Source organism: Microcaecilia unicolor, chromosome 2 (genome assembly GCF_901765095.1).
Source record: "Microcaecilia unicolor chromosome 2, aMicUni1.1, whole genome shotgun sequence".
Classification (NCBI taxonomy): domain Eukaryota; kingdom Metazoa; phylum Chordata; class Amphibia; order Gymnophiona; family Siphonopidae; genus Microcaecilia; species Microcaecilia unicolor.
Genome location: NC_044032.1, coordinates 424,823,828 through 424,845,451, shown reverse-complemented (window position 1 = coordinate 424,845,451; position 21,624 = coordinate 424,823,828). Strand labels below are relative to the sequence as shown.

The following is a 21,624-nucleotide window of genomic DNA, read 5'->3' as shown; positions in this document are numbered from 1 at the left end:
TTTGGCTGCATTGTATATTTCTTGAATTGAGGTTGCTCTAGAATAAGCAGCGGAAGTAGCTTTGTTTCTGCGTTGGTGGACACCAATGTGTCCAGGCAGCTGTAATCCTGACTGCTCATAACAGAAGGAAATATATTCAGAAATTCAAGACTGGAAAACGTGGTTTATTGGGATTGTAGGACATGAATAATTGAGATGATTTTCTAATATGCTTGGTAGCTTGGAGGTACTAGAGAACATTCTTCTTTGGTCGAACAATGTAGAATCTGATCTGATGGATTGGAACGAGGAGGCAGAAAGAAAATTTGTAAGGTGATGCAATGATCCAAGTGAAAATCTGAAGGAAGTTTTGGCGGAACTTGGGATGAGTTCGTAGCACAACTCTGTTGTGGAAAAAGTAAGTATAAGGAGGGTAACACACCAGGTCTTGCAACTCACTGATTCTTCTAGTTGAGGTGATGGCTATTAGAAAAACAGTTTTCCATGAAAGATGTTTGAGAGAGGCGAGCCTAATGGCTAGAAGGGAGATTCCATTAGGTTGACATGGACAATGTTGAGATTCCACATAGATAGAGGTGTTTACAAAACCTTTCATGCATTTCGACACACGGGGGAGAAGAGAGAGCTTTTAGATGTCTGCAAGATGAATATAAATAAATGTAATTTTCAAACCAGCATTTGATAGTTGAAAAAGGTAATCTAAGATTTAAGAGAGTGGGCAAGAAAGGATTCTGACCCAGCTTCTTGGCCCAGTGTACAAACTGATTCTACTTCATTTGATAAGACCTCTTTGACTCCCTCAGAAAAAGGCAGGGAAGTTAGCATTTGCCATTCAATCACCACATTAACAATGGGTCTCTCGAGACTGTTGAGACTGGGGTGAATCTGGTCCCCCTGCTGCAAGAGCAGGGTTGGATGATAGCCAAGGGATACTATTGTGATGTTGAGTACTCCAGAAGGCAGCAAAATCATATCTATCTAGGCCACAAAGGGTCTATGAGTAGGATTTTAGCCTTGACTGCACATATCATTTGAAGAACTTCATGATCTCTTGGTCTAGGGGTATTCTGTATGCCTTTCCCCTTTTTTCTCTGATCTCCAAACAAAAAATATCTGAAACAAAAAATATCCAGAAAGAGTACGAATTTGCTCTGGAATTGAATTCCAACTCTTACTAGACTGGTATACAAATGAACCATCTAAAACCCTTTTGAATCAAATTTCCTAATTGTCGAAAACCCAATAACAGACTAGAACAAAAATGAAAATTATTATGGAAGACTGGGTACGTTAATAAATAAATATGGAAAACTGAGCAATAGCCATGTAAAATTTTAAATACTGTACAAGCAATCTTAAATACAACACACAGTGAAGTGGCAACCAATGCAAATTTCTCAATAAAGGGGTTGCATGATCGAATCTTGAACAATTAAAAATCAATTTTGCTGCAACATTCTGAAGAAGCTGCAGCCTATCAATTAAACTAGAATGTAAACCAACAAACAGCGCAAGCACTAATCAAAGATAAATTAATAGCTTGTACAATCAATTGAAAGTGATCAGGTAATATAGTACAGACCTAATTATTCTTAATTGGCGAAATTTAAAAAATATTCTCTTATATAACCAATTTATCCAATGTTTCATTGATAACTGAGTGTCCAAAATTACACCCAAAACTATCTCTAGAGGGCTCACCATGTAAACTAACAGAGTTACAGTGGAATGTGAACCTGGGTGCCCTGGATTAAAGTCCACTGCATTGACTGTGAAACAGATGTCCTTGTTCTTGTTTTTTGGTTGTTGGTTTTTTGTGTGTGTTCATAATTTGGACGTTTTAGTTTGAAAAATGGCTGTTCTCACATATTTTCAAACAGAAAACTCCAACATTTTTCTTGTTCAAAATGGGCTGCGAGGTGCACTTCCCAATTTTGACTTGAGATGTTCTTTCGAAAATGCTCCTTCACGATAAAATAAAGAACAAAAGAAGCAGTTACAAAGATTAAAAGTCTACATGTATTTTGGAGATGATTTAATAATTCAATCTTTGAAGCCCAGTAAAATTTATTCTACAAATTAAAAAAGGTTGAAAAAAGAAACAATTTGAGATGATACTTGACAAAGAAGCAAAAGTTAATGGTGAAAACTTTGCCAAGTATATTAAGAACAAGAAACCTATGAGGCAGTCAGTTGCACCATGTAGTAAAAGAACTTAGGAAGGATAAGACCATAGTTGAAAAACTAAGCACACTTTTGCTTTAGTCTTTACAGAAGAGAACGCTGTGGAGATATATCCACACTGGAATGAAAACAAATCCTTGTGAATCTGGAAGAGGTGCTAGAGTAAACTGACACACTAAGAAGCAGCAAATCACCATAACTTGATGGTATTTATTTCAGAGTTCTAAAGGAACTCAAATATGAACTTGTGGATCTGCTACTGGTAATCTATAACCCACTAACTATGCCTCTGTACCAAAGACTGGGGAGTAGCCATTTATTGCCAGTTTTTAAAAAGGATTCCTCAGGTGACCCAATTAATTAAAGATCAGTAAATTTGACATTGGTGAAGGGCAAAACGGTGGAAGTTACTTTAAGAACAAAATTACTGGTCGTATGTTTAAACATGGATTAATGGGGGAGTGCCAGCATGGATTTAGAAAATAAGGAAAGGCATTTAGCTCACACATTTCAGTAGCAGTTCAAGGTGCATTACATTCAGGTACAGTAGTTATTTTCCTCTCCTCAGAGACCTCACAATCTCAGTTTGTACCTGAGGCAAAGGAGGTTAAGTGACTTGCCCAAGATCATAAGAGGTGGCAATGGGATTTGAATCTGACTTCCCTGCCTTTTGGCCCACTGCTCTAACCATTAGGCCACACCTCCACTCCTAACTACTTAGAAGTATTTGAGGGTGTGAATGAGCACAAGGCTATAGGTGAATCAGTTAATATAGAGATTTTGTTTTAAATATGTTTCAATAAAATCTCTCACGTGAAACTTCTCAGGAAATTAAAATGTTAAGCAATAGGAGGCGATATTTTTACTGTGGAAAGGCATCTGATGAAAATGGAAAGAAGTAACTAGAGGCGTATCTCTGGGATCTACGCTAAAACCAGTGGTGCAAACCTATTCATTAACAATCTGAAAAAGGCAGAACTGAGTGAACTGAGCCAATCTGCAGATTACACAAAAATATTCAAAGTAGTTAAAACACAAGCCAATTGTGAGGAACTGCAGGATCCTGCCAGACTAGAGAAATGGACATCAAAATGGCAGAAGAAATTTAATATGTACAATTGCAAAGTGATGCACCTAGGAAAACAAATCCTAACTATAGTTATAGTTGTATAATGTTGAGTTTTGTATTAGGTGTTGCCACCTAGAAAAAGATCTTGGAGTCATGGTGGACAATACGTTGAACTCCTCAGATCAGTGTGTGGCGGTGATCAAGAAAGCAAATAGAAGATTAGGAACTGAAGAGGTGAGTTCCAAAGCCTGTTAAGTACATTTTATTTCTCAAAAAAAGTAGAAAGCCATAGGTCATGTTAAATTTGCATGAAAAAGCATTTATTTGTGAGGTATATGATATTCAGTGGAAAGCATTTGCTAATGTTCATTAGAATTCTTGAAAATAAAACTTGCATTTATCCAGAGAACAGCTTTTGGAACTCACCTCTTCAGCTATTAGGAAAAGAATAGAGAATAAAACAGAAAATATCCTAATGCCTCTCTCTATATAGCTCCATGGTGTGAATGCGACTTGAGTCCTGTGGGCAGTTCTGGTAACCCCATCTCAAAAAAGATATAGAAGAACAAGAAAAGATACTTATAAAATCATGAGTTGGGTGGAATTGGTAGGGAATTGGGCTACTACTTATCACTTCTATAGCGCTACAAGGCACACGCAGCGCTGTACACCATCAACGAAAAGACAGTCCCTGCTCAAAGAGCTCACAATCTAAATAAGACAGGTAAACAGACAGAACAACTAAAAGGTAAGGGAATAAAGAGGTGGGGTGGCTTGGTAGAGAATTCGAGGTTTATCTTCTGAACCTTGTCGTGGAAGAACTCAGCTAGGGTCTGGGGAGATAGTGAGGGGGGAGTTCGAGGCACCTTGAGGAGAGAGTTCAGTGTGGCGAAGAGAAGTCGAGGGTTTGAGCTGAGAGAATTAGTCAGTTGGATGTAGTAGTCCTGTTTGGCAAGCAAAAGAGCAGATTGGAAGGAGGTCAACATGAACTTGAAGTGTGTGAAATCAGCAAGGGCACGAGATTTCAGCCAGAGGCGTTCGGCGGAGCGGGTACAGGAACGTAGGCAGAGGATTTTAGAGGTCAGCCAGGGCTACATATTAAACACAATGTTGTAAAGCCAGCAATATGTCTTTCACATTTACTTGGCCTTCCTACCTCACCTGCACCATGAATAAAGTACTGGGAATACCCTTCTCCTCACCAGGCACTGCCACTTGCTCTGAAATAAGTGGTATTTATTTAGGGCTATGGAAAAGTGCTCCAGGGCATGCACAGGGACTACACCACCACTGACAGAGACCAGAGAAAAATCAGAAGGAACAGAGACTTAACTTTAGAGACACTGCAAGCCACAGGGTAGTTGGGTCAGTACTGGCAAGCTAGGATGAATAAAGTGTCAGCAGTGAATTTTAAAGGCTCATTGCTGTACTTGAAACCAACTGTACCTGACATTCTTTTAACATTTGCTTTGTTACTGAACTGTGCTTTATTGTATTGACCGCAAATCCCACCATCGCTTGTCAAAGTTATAGACCCTGATATTCAGTCATTCCAGTCAGCATTTTACTGTCGTTGGTATTTTATACAGCAAGCAGACCAAAGGGAATCAGCAAAACAAGGTGCAGCAAACCAGACAAACAGTGCGGAGGCAGATTGGCCTTCACACGATGTTCAAACAAATGGGATGGTGTAGTTGAGCACAGTGTTCAAACTGGCGTAATTCAAACTTTTCAGGACACTGTGCTGGACTATACTATTCCATTTGTTGAATTTCTACTGTTTGAACATAGCTGTTATCTAATCTGTGAGATCATTATTGACCCCGATGCAGAAAACACGTTGAAACACGGGTTGTGTTGGGGTCTTTGTGGCTTCTACCATCCCCGCCTTCAGCTTTTGTTTCACCTGAGGGCCAGTTCACTGCCTATTTGGTTTGTTGGTATTTTATACAGCGTCGGTATCCAGGAATTGGCAGTCGCTGAATACCTGTGTATAGCGGTGAGTGCAGCCCCTATCTGATTCGTGGCTATATTCAGTGCTGTTATAATTTTAACTGGTTAGCTCTCCGTTAATGAATATCACCACTAACTGGACAACCTGCAACTCTGTCTCCGTCTACCCTGGCGCTATCTGGAAAGTTCCGAGATGGTCTGTCAGAATTTTCAGTATCCAGCTAGTGGTATTTATTCAGATAAATGTTGCTGAATATCGACCCATATTATTTATATCAATAAGGTTTACTTTGATATGTATTTTAAAAATGTGCTTTTCAACTGATTTTGGAATGTCAAGTTGCCTAACATAGAGCTCCTTTTACAGTCAATTCCCATGGGCTTCTTCACATTCAGTGCACGGTAATCAGTAGCGCTGCTTTGTAAAAAAAAAAAAAAACAACAACAACCCCCACAAACATGATTGCTATGTTAACCCGTTTAAACACCTAGCTTTCCAACGGTGCACTCCTTTTCATCAGGTCAACCTGACAGAAAGCATCGCCTGCAAGTTGTCCGGTGACCTTCAAATAGACAAGAGCTGCAGGATATAACATTTCTGAATAATCGATGCTTGGATGTGCTGCTGTCTTCAGTGCGGGCTGGCCAATGTTTGTTCTGCAGCCCCCATTCAAGCTTCTTTACCCTTCTTTTAGGTAACGTGAATTTTGTGTTAAACTTTGCCTTCCTCTGAATGTTTCCGTCTGTCCTCCTGGACAGCTGGCACGGGGGGTTTGAAAGGAGACTGGCTGTTTAGAGACTCGGAGTAAGAGATGCTGAGCCTTTGAAAGGATGTCTCTACACCACTGTCACACATGCTGTCGTTGTCCTGGATCTTGAGATTGTAAACTTCATCTGGGAAAGGAAAAAACCCAGAAAACATATGTTTGAAGATTGCAATATTAGCAGTTTCACATACTACTACTACTACTATATAGCGCTACAAGGTGTACGCAGCGCTGCACAAACATAGAAGAAAGACATACTATTCTAATTAGTTTTACTTTAGGTTTTGTTACATTAACCTCTATAAAATACTTATAAGGCTTTTATTTTTTTGTAAACTAATGAGCCATCATTTGAGAAAAATGCAATATACAATATTTTAAGAATAAGCATCTTCAATGTAGTACTGGAAGCAGGTCTTGCATGGCATTCTAAGGTAGCTGAGAATGTTCCAGTCCACTGTTTCCCAGCTCTGTCCTGGAGGCACATCTAAACCAGTCTGGTTTTTCAGGACGCCTAACAAATATGGTGGAGAGAGATTTCAACTTACTAAAGCCATATCCCTAGATTTTATATACGGTGCCCTAATTGAAGTAGGTTAAAGCTTGGCTCTTCAACCAGGCCTTTAATGGAAGAAGTAACTAACTTGCTAGTCACACACACATATAGAGTGACACTGGCAGCCAGGGGCGTAGCCAGACTTCGGCGGGAGGGGGAGGTTCAGAGCCCGAGGTGAGGGGGGCACATTTTAGCCCCCCCAGCCATTATCGAGCCCCCCCCACCGACGCCAACTTTGACGACCCGTGTTGACGACCCTCTCGACCCCCCTCCCACCACCAATCCTCCCCGGTCGTTGCCTACCTTTTGCTGGTGAGGTACATCAGAAACAGAACGAAGCCTTTGCGGGAAGAAGAGGACCTCCTCGGATGGCGGGGATTGGGGTCCCCCGCCAGCAAAGGTAGCCCACGGTGATGGCGGGGGAGGGTTGGCGGTGGGAGGGGGGGTTGAGAGGGTCGTTGGCATGGGGGTCTGGGGCCCAGGCCCCCCTGGCCTCACATAGCTATGCCACTGCCGGCAGCACATACTATAGTAGGACCCTAGCTAAACTTTTATTCAAGCACCTTTCTGACCTCCTGTGCAACTTTCTTTAAATTAGTTCCCTTATTTTCTAACTCCTCCTACTCTCTTACCCATCTATAAGTTCTATCTTTGATTATACTCTATGTTGTCTATTAAAATGTTCTATTACATATTGTGTTGACATTGTAAGCAGTATACTATGCCATACTTTGTATTGTATGAATATTTTTACTGCTGTAATTGTCTATTGCTTATGTTTAAGTTATTCTTGATGTACACCACCTTGAGTGAATTCCTTCAAAAAGGTGGTACATAAATCCTAATAAATAAATAAAATGGTGCACCTAAATTTGGGCACGCAAGCAAGTTAGTTGATTAACAAGCCCTTAGGGCCCCTTTTACTAAGCCACGTAAGCGTCTATGCGTGCCCAATGTGCGCCGAAATGGGCTTACCGCCCGACTACCACATGTCTCTTGCAGTAATTTCATTTTTGTCGTGCATCTGAAAAATATTTTTTATTTTCTGGCACGCATACCGGACGTGCGCCAAGTGGAATCTGATGCACGTAGGTCATTACCACCCAAATTCTTTACCGCTAGGTCTACAGCTGGCGGTAAGGTCTAAGATCCAAAATGGAAACGCGGCAATTTTGATTTTGACGCACGCCCATTTTTGGCAAAAAACAAAAAACTTTTTTTACAGGTGCACTGAAAAATGATTCTGTGTGTGCCCAAAACCCGCGCCTACACTACCGCAGGCCATTTTTCAGCGCGCCTTTGTAAAAGGACCCTTTAACTAGCAATAATTTAGTGCTAACAACCAATTCATGACAATGAACTGCAATAATCAGGATTTGCATGTGTATTTGGCTCCTCACTACTCTATAAAGGACCATGCCTAAATCCCATGGCGTGTATCTGAAAAGGGGGCATGGCCAGGGGCGTTCCTAAAAGTTACACACACAATTACAGAATACTGCCTGAGCGCACCTAAGCTGTGCGCCAGCATTTACACCTGGTTTCGGCAGGCCTAAGTCTGCAGGCGCCCAAAGCTAGGTGTGAGAACGACACTTAAACACAATCTTATAAAGGGCACGGACCCTTTGCAGAATTGTCCTTAGAACTGGTCTTTTCCTGCAACCATTTTTGAGCGCCATTATTGAATCTAGTCCACAATGGGCATTCTATAACTGAGTGCCTACAGTTACATGTGCCTTGCACGCTGAGAAAACCGGCATTTACATGTGAACATATAGGCGGAGCATGGGAGAGGCAAGGGTGTGTCTCCAATTTATGCAAATTACTTGTAGAATACTTGAAGTTGCATGACGCTTAAGCCCCTTTATGCCTGCCATGGGCCTGGAATCAATGGTCATGCCTAAATGCATATCTGCCAACTTGGGTTTAGGCTAGTATTCTATAAGGGCATCTTGACGCACAGATGCCGTTATACAATTGGCGCTCAGTGCTAGGCAGCAGTGCAGCTAACTGGAGACACCAAGTTATAGAATCACCTCACCAGGGTATAAAAACATCTGTCATGCATGTTCACCAAAGCAATCCTGAAAACCAGTTTAAGGCTAGCACGGGAAACAGAGAGTCATTCCTGTTCAGTACAGGGTTGTGAGCAGGTCACATGCTTCCAGTGGGCACCAAATCATTTTTCTAGCTTCCCCAGCTTCTGGGTAGCACACAATTCAAAGCAAATTGTGTATGTAAGCTAGTTGTCTGAATATTGCCCCCACCTTAGTCAAGATGTGCAGTGCTCCATGATGTGTACATTAAGAGGAGCCATTCTCAGCAGTGTGTTCTGAATGTTACACCCGGGGGGGTGGGGAGCTTTTGAAAAAAGCCTCGCAAAAAGTAGGCACAGATGTCTTTGGGTATTCTGTACATAGCATGTTTTAAAGCACCCTCAAACTTTGCAGCAATACAGTTTGAAAATTGTCCCTCTATTATTGAAGGCTAGAAGGGATCTTGCAATCTAGGGTTTACAAATCTCTTGTCTCTGGGACCCTCAAGCAGAGCTTGTTTATAGAATATTCACAAGCATTTTATGTACATACTGGGCAACCAGTCTAACAACCAGCGTCATTTACTTATTTTGTTGATATTGATAACCAGCACAGGTCCAAAGATCTGAGACCAGGGTTTGGGAAAACACTGGGCCTGATACTGAGTCAGCATAGTAAGGGGTTCAACTTAGGCAGATGGTATCAAGTGAAATATCTGACTGTATAGTTCTGGTACTTAAGTTTCAAAAACCTACAGACAGTGAACTTACACCTTTACCATCCACCAGTGAACACAATTTCTTTTGAATGCTGGGCCAACAATTTTACTTCACCCTCCCACCTCTGCGAAAGATCCACAATACACACAACCATCCCATTGGACCTGCCTTTTAACACTGCTGCTTACATAGAACATTTCATGGCACATCATACAGAAGTTCTTGCTAGCCAAAAAAAGAAAATACATTTTTTTTTCTTAACAAGAACTATTGATTTAGTAATGGCTGCAAGCCCTGAGGAAAATGATCTTTCCATGTTATGTACAGTTTTCATAGAAAAATATTTTACGTTGTCTCTGCTCACCAGGGATTCCTCTTTCCCATGCACTTACGCCTTTTATTTTTCATGCCAAAAGAAAATCAGGATTTATTTCTAGGGCCTGATCGCCAATTATGCCAATTGCTGGTGCTAGGTTTTGCCATTTGGCTCCATTTATTTTTCTGGGCAGGCTGCACCAGGCTCCTGCAGTAGTTCCATACTGGCGCACGACAAGCCCTTTGTAAAAAGGCGCCTAAGTCCTGTGCAAGGATTTGTAGATTTGATTTCATAAAAGAAACCAAAGCATCAAGTCCTTTCATGTGGTGGGGTAAAACTAGACAGGATCAGTCTGTTCGGAAAATAAATGGAGGAACAGCGAGAAGCAGATGTCAGCAAAGGTGAAAAAGCCCAAAAGACTGAAAATAATAAGAAACAGCATAAGGAAGCCCAGGCCAAATATATTCTGTGTATTAAAAAAGGAGGAAGGAAGACCAGCATGGTTAAAAAATGAGGTGAAGGAAGCTATTAGAGCTAAAAGAAAATCCTTCAGAAAATGGAAGAAGGATCCAACTGAAAATAATAAGAAACAGCATAAGGAATGGCAAGTCAAATGCAAGACCTTGATAAGGAAGGTAAAGAGGGACTTTGAAAAAAAGACTGTGTTGGAGGCAAAAACATATAGTAAATATTTTTTTAGGTATATTAAAAGCAAGAAGCCAGCAACAGATATATGATATGATAGAGTTCTATAAAATAATGAGTGGAGTGGGTCAGGTAGACATGAATTGCTTGTTTACTTTTTCCAAAAGTACTAGAACTAGATGGCATGCAATGAAGCTACAAAGTAGTAAATTTAAAACAAATCGGAGAAAATATTTCTTTACTCAATGTGTAATTAATTCTGGAATTTGTTGCCAGAGAATGTAGTAGAAGCAGTTAGCTTAGCGGGGTTTTAAAAAGGTTTGGATAGCTTCCTAAAAGAAAAGTCCATAAGCCATTATTAAAATGGACTTGGGGAAAATCCACTGCTTATTTGTAGGATAAAAAGTAGAAAAGTGAGTGTCACCCAGTACGATACAAATTGAATCTTGGGGATGTCTCATATATTATCATTTGGCTGTGTGTATGACAAAGTGCTCTTGTCTATCAGCCATAACAGTCTTTAATCATTGACTACCCCCTCCATCCAGATTTGGTGAAAATATATATTAATATGGAAAGTACTTAGGGCACACACTTATAAAACAGTAGGAAGGTATCTATTTAGACTGCCACTGTTTAATTATCAGAATAACTTATCTTGTACGTCTTATGTATATATTGAGGAGCATCCAGGAACCTTTGTTATCCCGACAGGACCTGTTTCGCCAGATTGCTTTGTCAAGGGATAATCGGTTTCAACTTCCTGGTATGCCTTGTGCTCACTCTGCATTCCAGGAGCACAAGGCATACCAGGAAGTTGAAACCGATTATCCCTTGACAAAGCAATCTGGCGAAACAGGTCCTGTCGGGATAACGAAGGTTCCTGGATGCTCCTCAATATATACATAAGACGTACAAGATACGTTATTCTGATAATTAAACAGTGGCAGTCTAAATAGATACCTTCCTACTGTTTTATAAGTGTGTGCCCTAAGTACTTTCCATGTTAATATATATTTTCACCAAATCTGGATGGAGGGGGTAGTCAATGATTAAAGACTGTTATGGCTGATAGACAAGAGCACTTTGTCATACACACAGCCAAATGATAATATATGAGACATCCCCAAGATTCAATTTGTATCGTACTGGGTGACACTCACTTTTCTACTTTTTATTTTTGCATATGTTTGCTGAGTTTTGAGAACATAATAAGTAGAACGCCTAATATTTTGACAGTATTTGTAGGATAAGCAGCATAAAATGTATTGTACTGTTTTGGAATCTTGCCAGGTACTTGTAACCTGGATTAGCCACTATTTGAAGCAGGATGCGGGGCTTGATGGACCTTCAGTCTGTCCCAGTTTGGCAATACTTATGTACTTCTTTGCTTTTTGGGGGAATCTCTCTTTTTGTATTTTTCACCTTTGGAAAATAAATGGAGCCATCTTTAACCCTATTGGTGCCAAACTTGTTTAAAAATTTAGCAATTTTATACATGCTACATATTGGCCTGACTTGTTTGCATAGATAGACATGAGCGTTGACCTAAAAACTATATCTTATAATGTCAAAGGCTTGAATATGCCCCAAAAAAGGCAGAAGTTTTTCAAGGAGTTGTTGCAACTAAACCCTCATATAGTATTTATACAAGAGACACACCTTCGCAGGCCGCATGAGAGACTCCTCTCCCATTCTAGCTATCCCAAAGCGTATTTTGCTTCGTCCTCTGAGGGCTCCAAAAGGTGTGGTGTGGCAGTGTTGTTTCACTCATCGTTAGCATTTCAAGTAAAACGGATCAAAAGTGATCCAGGCGGTCGTTTCTTGTTCATACATATATTTATAAGACCAGATTGATGTGACTCTGGCGAACATTTATGCCCCAAATGATCATCAGGATCAATTTTTTGCTAAAATAAAGAATGCCCTGGCTACGTTTGCTAAGGGGTCTATAGTTCTGGGAGGAGACTTTAATGCTGTGATGAATTCGGCTCTGGATAGATCGGGAACGGCTCAGCAGCGGGAAAATAGGGAATCTCTGGCTCTGGGCGCCCTAGTACACTCCACAGGAACGCTGGATGTGTGGAGATTGAATCATGCGAAGGTGCGGGATTACACTTACTATTCGCCAGTTCATGCATCCTACTCTCACATTGACTACATTTTTCTTGACACCACGTTAGTTGAGGGGGGCCCGAGGGCAGGCATAGGGAGTATGACGATATCGGACCATGCACCGGTTTGGGCGGTGTTGCCGTGCTTACAAGCTGAGCTTAAGGATAAAAGGTGGACATTAAATACGAGTGTATTGCAAGACTTGGAGGTGGTTGAGGGCTGTAGGAAAGTGCTGAAGGAATATTTAGAGTTTAATGTGGACTCTGGGCCATCACTCCAAACAGTCTGGGATGCTATGAAGGCAGTCACCAGGGGCTTCTTTTTGCAGATAACTAGCAAACGTGCAAAGGTTAGGCGGATGCAGCTGGCGAGGTGCCTGGAGAACATTCAGCAGCTGGAACAGCTGCACAAGGTTAGAGGCTCCCCAATGGTGTTGGAGGAATTACGAGAAGCGAGAATGCAATTAGACTCTATATACTCAGAGCATCTCAGCATGCTGCAGGCACAGAGGCAAATAAGCTCATATGAATTCACCAACAAAGCTGGTCGTCTCCTTGCTATGAGGCTAAGAAGGCATAAAGCAGAGCAGGCTGTCACCCATGTTCGGGATGGGAAGGGGGACATACTAACCACCTCAGAGAAGATACGCAGACGTTTTGGGGAATTCTATCAAACACTGTACAAATCAGAGATATCTCCATCGGAGGAGATTATCCATGATTATTTAATGGGAAGCGAGTTACCTTCCTTGACTCACTAACAGCAAGCCTTGTTGGAAGAGCCGGTGACCCCAGTTGAAATTCAAAAGGCCATCCAAGGGCTGCCTTCTTGTAAATCTCCGGGGTTGGACGGGCTACCTAATGAATTTTATAAGAAATATGCACCAGAACTGGCTCCTCTCCTAGCGGATCTGTTTAATCAGATTGGCAGGGGAGAACCTTTACCTCCGTCCATGTTGGAGGCCTGGATAGCCGTCTTGCCCAAGCAGGATAAGGACCCCTTGGAATGCGGATCTTATCGTCCTATATCAGTATTAAATGCTGATGTAAAAATATTTGCTAAAGTGCTGGGTAATCGCTTAGTGCCCCTATTACCAACGATAATCCACCCGGACCAGGTAGGGTTTGTATCGTATAGAAAGGCCATGGATAATATGCGGCGAGTGGTGGATATAATGTGTCTGGCCCAGCGAAATCGGCGGCCCCTGGGTCTTCTCAGCCTGGATGCTGAGAAGGCCTTTGATAGGGTCCATTGGCCATTCATGTACAAAGTAATGGAAGTATTTGGGATCGGGCCGCGCTTTTGTGAATGGATCCGTGCCCTTTATGCCTCCCCTAGGGCCTGTGTGCGGGTGAATGGGGGCAATTCTGAGATGTTCACGCTCTCTAGAGGAACGCGACAGGGCTGCCCCTTGTCCCCTATGTTGTTTGCTATGGTTATGGAGCCTTTCGCATCTAGGGTGAGACTGAGTAGGGATATTCCGGGAGTTAATGTGGTGGGGAGAGAGCATAAGATGGCTTTATTTGCAGATGATGTGCTGCTCTTTGTCACAAAACCTCTGGTCGCCTTCCCAAATCTTATGCGCATTATTGATGACTACTCAGAGGTATCGGGCTTTAAAGTGAACATGACGAAATCGGAAGCCTTAAATGTTACCTTGCCTGAGGAACTGGTGGAGTCCTTAAAATCATCTTATGCTTTTCGGTGGGCTCCTAGGGGAATCCGTTACCTGGGAGTGAACTTAACGGCTAAATACTCTGATCTTTTTACAGCAAACTAAAAAGGATTGGCCAGAGTCTTATCTGCGGACTTGGAGAGATGGGGGGACTTGGAATTATCCTGGTTTGGCAGAATAGCTACTGTCAAGATGAATGTATTGCCCCGCTTGCTATACTTATTCCAAGTCCTCCCGATCACGATTCCCAGAAAATTCCTTAAAATCTTGCAAGATCGTATAATACAGTTTATTTGGCCGGGGAAAAGGCCGCGACTATCACGTGCATATCTTTATCAAGACAGGAGATGGGGGGGACTGGGGGTTCCCAACCTGGCCTGGTACTATCGAGCGGCCCAAGCCCGAGCAGCAGTTGAATGGTTCCAGGACTACCCGGATAGGCAGTGGGTGCATATTGAGCAGCAATCTGTAGGCCTGAGACCCCTTGGGGCACTCATATGGCTTCCCAACTCATTCAGGTCGATTGGGGAGGGAGCGTGTCTGACACCGTTAGCTTATAATCCCATGTTTTACCCAGGGACAGAAAAGGGAGTATTTACCTGATGGTATGCAGAGGGGTTGAAAACATGGGGACAGTTGTTTGAGGGTGACGTTTTGCTCCCTTTTAGTGAAGCGGTGGCTAGGTTCCCTGGGTTAGACAGGGACGCATTCGCTTACAGACAGGTGTCTCATTTTCTTAACACCAGAGCTGTTCGGGAGGTGGTTGCTAGGGAAAAGTCACCTATGGAAACACTTTGCGTAGATTCTAAAACGACGAGCGGGTTAATTTCTCGCCTATATAGCTGTATACGATTGCAAGCAACACAGTATACATTGCATAGAAGGAGCTGGCAGAGGGAACTGGACCTGACGCTGACGGAGGCTGAATGGGAGAGGCTGGAAAGAGCGGCCGTAGGTGTGTCTACGTATGTACCATTTAGGGAAAATGCCATAAAGGTTCTGTACAGGTGGTATTTGACGCCTGATCGCCTCCAGCGTATATACCCTGCATCCTCGGGTTTATGTTGGAGAGGTTGCGGCGTTAAGGGCACTATGGGACATGTCTGGTGGACTTGTGTAAAGATTAGGGCCTTCTGGAAATCGATCCAGAGTAGGTTGCAAAAATGGTTGGGATGTTCGATCCCTTGGAAACCTGCCTTTTTTCTGTTCTCAGCTAAAGAGGCAAGCCTTACATATGAACAACAAGTGTTGACACGCTATGCAACGGGTGCGGCCAAAATAGTAATAGCCTCCTGTTGGAAGCTGTCTAAGACACCTCCGCTAATGCGATGGCTATATAAAATGAGATATGTTTGTGAGATGGAGCGGCTTCTAGCTGTGCGGCATCATCAACCACACAAATGGAAAAAGATCTGGGAACCTTTTCTTACATACGCATAGTATATAATGGTTATGGTTGGGGCTTGGAATGGGAATTGGATAGTTTCAGGGGGTGGGGGGTAGGAGGGGGGGGGGGTTGGAGATCTGTGGATTCGGGAGGAGAGGGGGGAGAAACACATAAACAATTGAAGTTCTGTTTTGATGTTTTTTGCAAATTAGAACAATGCCAAGTGGTGTATTTTCTTGCGCCTTGGACTCATATAATTAATATTTCATAGTGTATTTTGTATGGTTTGTTTTAATTGATAATAAAGACTTCTTGCAAATTAAAAAAAATTTAGCAATTTTATAAGAGCCTTTGGCGTGTAGAAAAGTGTCTTAAATGTTCAAATATGCTGTTATAAAATTGTCCAGGGTATATGCATGTAAAATATAGGCACATAGAAATCATGGCAAATGCTGTAAGTTGCTGGACTGAAGAATATGGAACTAGTGAAATCCAAATCCAGTGTTAGGAACATGAACACATTGGTGTTCCTTAAGTGCTTCTCAATTCCCTTTTTGGGCTTTAAAATGAAAAAAAAAAATTAGGATTATAATTTAAAGAATTTTGTCATGGTTGTTTCTTATTTTTTGTACATACATTATAAACAGTTATTGTTTTGAAAATAATTTTGCCAGAAGTGGGACTGATGATTATACTCGCAGAAAGTTATTCTAATATGACGGACATATAAATGAATCTTGAAGCCTCTGCTACGATGGTCCCACATACTCATCATTTGCATGAAATAATAATTTTTAAAATAAGTGCTTGCTCGATTGGATAAGGTGTTCTGGTTGAGGATGATTTATTTCACCTTTTGGGGGGTTGTTTTGCACATCTTTATAATATAGACCCATGTGCCTTTCCCAAAACTAGCTCTCACAAGTGGTTTCCTTCTGCTACACAATGCAATGCTTTTTCTGAACTCTTTTCTATTTGCCTTTAGGAAGGTACATTCAACATGCAGATTTCTTTTACCTGATGGCTCTCTGATGACAGTGGTCTTGTTTTTGGTGCACGACAAGGTTTCCTGAATAATTTCAATTGCTTCTGTACAATTCATCAATGTCAAGGCATCCAGAAGTTCCTTTATTGTACCGCCAGAAACCTGTCAGAAATGTGAGATGGGAAAGATCAGACCTCTGTGACATTTTAATGGGCAGATGTTGAACCTAGGGCTTCTTAATTTCTGAGGATATCTTTACATTTCATGTGTAACTCCATAGCATTTGCTCTGTTTGTCTTCTTTGTGCTGCAAGCAGAAAGGCTTTGAAAGCTCTCTGTTGCAGACTGTTACACTCTGAGAACATAGTAGATGACAGCAGAAAAGATCTGCATGGTCCATCCAGTCTGCCCATCAACATAAACTCATATGTGCTACTTTTTGTGTATACCTTACCTTGATTTGTATCTGCCATTTTCAGGGCACAGACCCGTAGAAGTCTTGCCCAGCACTAGCCCCGCCTCCCACCACTGGCTCTGCCACCCAATCTCAGTTAAGCTTCTGAGGATCCATTCCTTCTGAACAGGATTCCTTTATGTTTATCCCACGCATGTTTGAATTCCGTTTTCATCTCCACCACCTCCCGCGGGAGGCCATTCCAAGTATCCACCACTCTCTCCGTGAAGCTGATGTAATAAGCTGTGTGCTAGAATGGTACACTGGGCTTCACTGCACAGTGTTTTAACACTGGGCTGAAGAAATCTTTTACATCTGATGCATTAAACAAGGGGTTCTCAACCCAGTCCTCGGGACACACCTGGCCAGTCAGGTTTTCAGGATACCCACAATGAATATGCATGAGAGAGATTTGCATGCCCTACCTCCATTGTATGCAAATCTCTCTCATGCATATTCATTGTGGGTATCCTGAAAACCTGATTGTCTAGATGTGTCCCAAGGACTGGGTTGAGAACCCTTGCATTAAACTAATGGAATGCAAATTACAGAAAAAATAACAGCACACATTGATGTGGTAATCTGCAGCGGCTTGATACGATACAAATAATTGTGGGCCACACTGGGGGATAAGAGTGGTCCTAACAATTATTTGAACAGCAGTGATATTCAGCTGCTAAACAGATAATTTATCCTTTTAGTTTATGCCTGCAAATTAAACAGATAGAACCAGCATGAACACCATACTACTGTACAGACAGTGGCACTGATTATATATAAATTAATTTAAATGCCGGCGCCGGTGGTTAACTTAAGCTAAGGACTGAGCCCGAAGAAAACTAATCCCTTTATGGCTGGAAAGTTTGAGAGAGATCTGCTCCTGCGATCAACAATACTTTTGTGTCAGACTCACCTCATAGTTATCTAACAGAGTTTTGGATGGTAAGGGGCTCAGTCGGAAGGCATTGTTGAGTATTCCTAGTCCCAGTTTCTGCGCCAGGGTGGACCAGTTCTTGCTGGGGTCAGGAGTGTCTAGCAACTTGTATAGTTTCAGTTTTGCATTCTCATCCAGACTGTTCATATCCCCTGGAGAAACAAAGACACAATACGAGCTAGTTATGAATCCCAAATCGCTCCGTGATGAAACTGCTGATAGCAGCAGAGCTGAAAAAAGAGTTAGACAAGTCAAACACCGATCTAACGTGCAGCACATTTAAGCAACTGACAATTTGGACTTTTTTTTTTACACTGTAATAAACTAATGTTATGATATCATGCTGATGCTCACAAAGCCTCAGGCGTCCCTTGCAAAGGCTTTGGAATTAATCAGTTGGTATGGGTCTATGGCAGGGTTTACTCTTAACCTTCATAAATCTTGTGTGATGCCGTTGGATGACAAGATAAAACGTACCTGGAAAGGACAATTTCCCCTACGATGGGCAGAATCAAAGATAAAATATTTGGGGATTTATCTAACTAAGGACCTAAGGGAATTGTATAAAGTCAATGTTATACCACTCTTAGAATTGACAAGATGCACGATAGCACTGTGGGGAGATCTCCCACTGACAATGTGGGGAAGGATAGCCCTATTTAATATGATTTTGGCCCCAAAATGGCTATACTTGTTTCAACAGCTTCCGCTGTTCTTAAAACACAGAGAAGAAAAGACCTTGTCGAAACTCTTCCAGATATACATATAGCGGGGAAAAAAGCCAAGGTTAACCCTGGAGGTGATAGCTTCCCCACGGAATGGAGGGGGGATGGGATAATTAAATATCAGAGCCCTAACAATAGCGTGTGCAATGCGCCATATCAATGACTGGTACCGGGGTTCCTCAGATTTCTCTTTAACATCAATAGAAACGAACATATTCCCAGAGATACATTTCAGTCATCTTCTGCACTCAGGGGGTAAGCTCCCACCGCAGGCCTTCAAGAGACACCTGTTATTGCAATCTTTAAGGGCTTCCTGGAGATGGGTGTGCAAAAGAAATCACTTTTCTGCTTCCATCTCACCATGGCTTTCCATATGTAACAACCCGAACTTTCCGCTGGGACAGGGAAAAAGCATTTTCAGTAACTGGGCAAAGAAAGGAATGGTATATCTAGCTCATGTAGTCACAGTGGAGGGTAGCATGCATACATACTCTGAGTTACAAAAGTTATATGGCATTCCACAGGGACACGTTTGAATATTTTCGATTAAAACACTATATTGCTACTCTGCCATGGACAGATCTGACGGAGGATGTCACGGAGGTCTTAGCAGAGACCTTCACGTTGGGTGCACAACAATTGATACCGTTGAGGTTCCACCACCAACAATTGAAAGATTCCTCTTCTGAGATAGACTATGAGCGTTTGGCTTTGAGCTGGTCGGGGGAATTGGGGTGAAATCCTTGTACACCCAGAGGCTATCTATACCACAGAGGGAGAGGCTGTATAAATGGCTCTTGAGAGTGCATATATCCCCACGTAGAGCCTTTTTAGTGAACTTCACAAACAATGGGGAATGTCCCAAATGTAGGGCACCAATGGCCACATTGGGTCACATGTTCTGGCATTGCCCTTTGGTTCAAAGATTTTGGGGGGAGATATTGGAAATGACAGATAAGATGTGGAATTGTACACTAGTAAGAAACCCCTTGATGCTTTTTAACAATTATATCTTTTCGACTGACCCTCCAAGGGGGTTTAAGGTTTCATTAGGTTGTCTGTCCTTTTTGGGATCACATCAATATTGCACGCCTGGAGGTCCCCACAACAACCATCCAAGCAATTATGGAGATCGCAATTGATTCAGCAGATGTGGATAGATCGCTGTGGAATAAGTGACATGGACAGTACTCAGGGTCTCGCATTTCGAGCACATTGGGAGCCAATGTGGAATACCTTGCCCCCGGCGGGATGAAGTTTCTTGTTGAATTTGTAATAGAGATGTATCTACCTGAAGCGCAAATGTTGGGGGGGGTGGGGGGGGGGGAGATTTAGAAGGTAAGGGAACAGGTTGGGGGGATACATAGGCATTGTAGGGGGGAAAGGGAGGGGGGAATAAGGAAATGTATAGATGCACTGTGATATTCATGGCGCAATATCTGTATGGTTGATGTCATGATAGTGGATAGTGTTATTGCATTCACATGTTTGTACATGGTGTATCTATCAATAAAAAATTATTTGAACATAAACTAATGTTTGGAGAGGCAAAATTTGTACTGTGTACTTTCACTGAAGAACGGGGGTTAATTTTCAGAAATACCATGTCCCAACTTTGGGTAGCACTACTTTAAGCATTTTTTTAAAAGACGCATCTTATTTCCAAAATGGACGGTCCAAAAATAGCATTCTTTATATTATGTTTATTGTACATTTGATATACTGTCATTACTGATATGTCAGATCACAGAGGTTTATAATAATATAAAACATTACATAAATGGAAAAGAACTCCGTAGTCAAAATAGGACAGTATTAACATGCATACCAGAGTCAGTCATGCAAGAATACATCATGCTACATCTCCACCCACGGTTCACGCCACCCTTACAAATGACAGGGAGAGAAGAAACAAATGCCTGCCTTCTTTTTCAATGACAGTAATGTGATCTAATGGCACTATCTTCCAGTTTGGTTTTACTTTCCAGATGACAAACATAAAAACCCCAACAGTGTCATTCAGTTCAAAAATATTAAAACAAATAAAACATTACGGGGCAAAATGGACAGCAGCTTATAACCCAGGACCTTTTCACATATGATTTTCAAAAACACAAGGTGTTATCATCATGTATCTGAATTTCTACTTTTTTTTCCATTTATTGCTGTCAACCAAATTTCAGTAAGGACAAATAATACTGAACCCAAAAAGTGCAAAGCTCTCATAAAGTGAAACTTCATACACAAAACATACAATAAAAATCTAAAATATTTCTCCACGTAGAAAAAGTTGTTCAAAGAAATGTCCAGTTCCAAAACAGTTCACACTTTGGGAATGGCGGTTTCCTTTTCTTTAAACAAGCACCGACATGGCTACATTTGGACAAGCTTTCCTATTGCTAGAGTGAAGAAACTGTCACTTTCCCATACCTTCATGTACCCTTTTTCAAACAAAGCTTCCACTTCAGCACAAACCATCTTTTCACAAACTATACGGTGACTGACGCCACAGGAGCATTTGAAAAGGGAATTACCTAGAAGTGATGCATTCACAATTCCAATCCAAATCAATGACAAGAGAGAGACAAAACCGTTGTGTTTCGGCAGCTAAGCCCGCTTCAGGAATCTTTATAGACGAAGAACATCCAGTGCGATGTGCAGAAATTTGCTGGTACTTGTGAAGATACATTAAACTTTATTGTAAAAAAAACGTGGTCTTGAAAAAGACCTTTTTAGCAAAAAGGCATGCTTGCCAGTGAGGTTAATTTTGAGCGTGAGCAAAGAGAAGCTCAAAATTAACCTCACTGGCGGCCGAAACACAACGGTTGTGTCGAGTCTTTTTTAATTAATAAATGTTTATTTAGAAGCATCCATCTCTCCAGTCTTTTGGTATCCATGGTCAAACATCCCACTTTTCTTCTCACACCTTGTGATCTTCCGTGGGGCGTTCGAGTTCTCCGCCACACGTGGATTCTCCAAGAGAGAGACAAAGAAATATCTCACCTTCATTGCCAAAGGAACCAATTGAATTTGAGGGTTGTATCTTGTGACATCTCAGCAAGCAGCATGCATGTGACAGAACACACACTCCAATCAACAGAGGAG

The 21,624-nt window shown here is 41.8% G+C and overlaps 1 protein-coding gene across 2 annotated transcripts in view; it reads right to left on the bottom strand.

Annotated features, from left to right (window-relative positions):
- Positions 1-4,281: 4,281 nt before the first annotated feature.
- The window catches only part of NFKB1 (nuclear factor kappa B subunit 1), a 205,836-nt gene continuing 188,493 nt past the window's right edge, over positions 4,282-21,624 (bottom strand). For both annotated transcript variants that reach the window (XM_030190754.1, XM_030190755.1), the window contains 3 exons: positions 17,774-17,946; positions 16,440-16,569; positions 4,282-6,100 (listed from right to left, as the gene is read on the bottom strand). In XM_030190754.1, the coding sequence (XP_030046614.1) occupies positions 5,919-6,100; positions 16,440-16,569; positions 17,774-17,946 (485 nt within the window). In that variant the 3' untranslated portion in view covers positions 4,282-5,918. The remainder of the gene's footprint in view (positions 6,101-16,439; positions 16,570-17,773; positions 17,947-21,624) is intronic.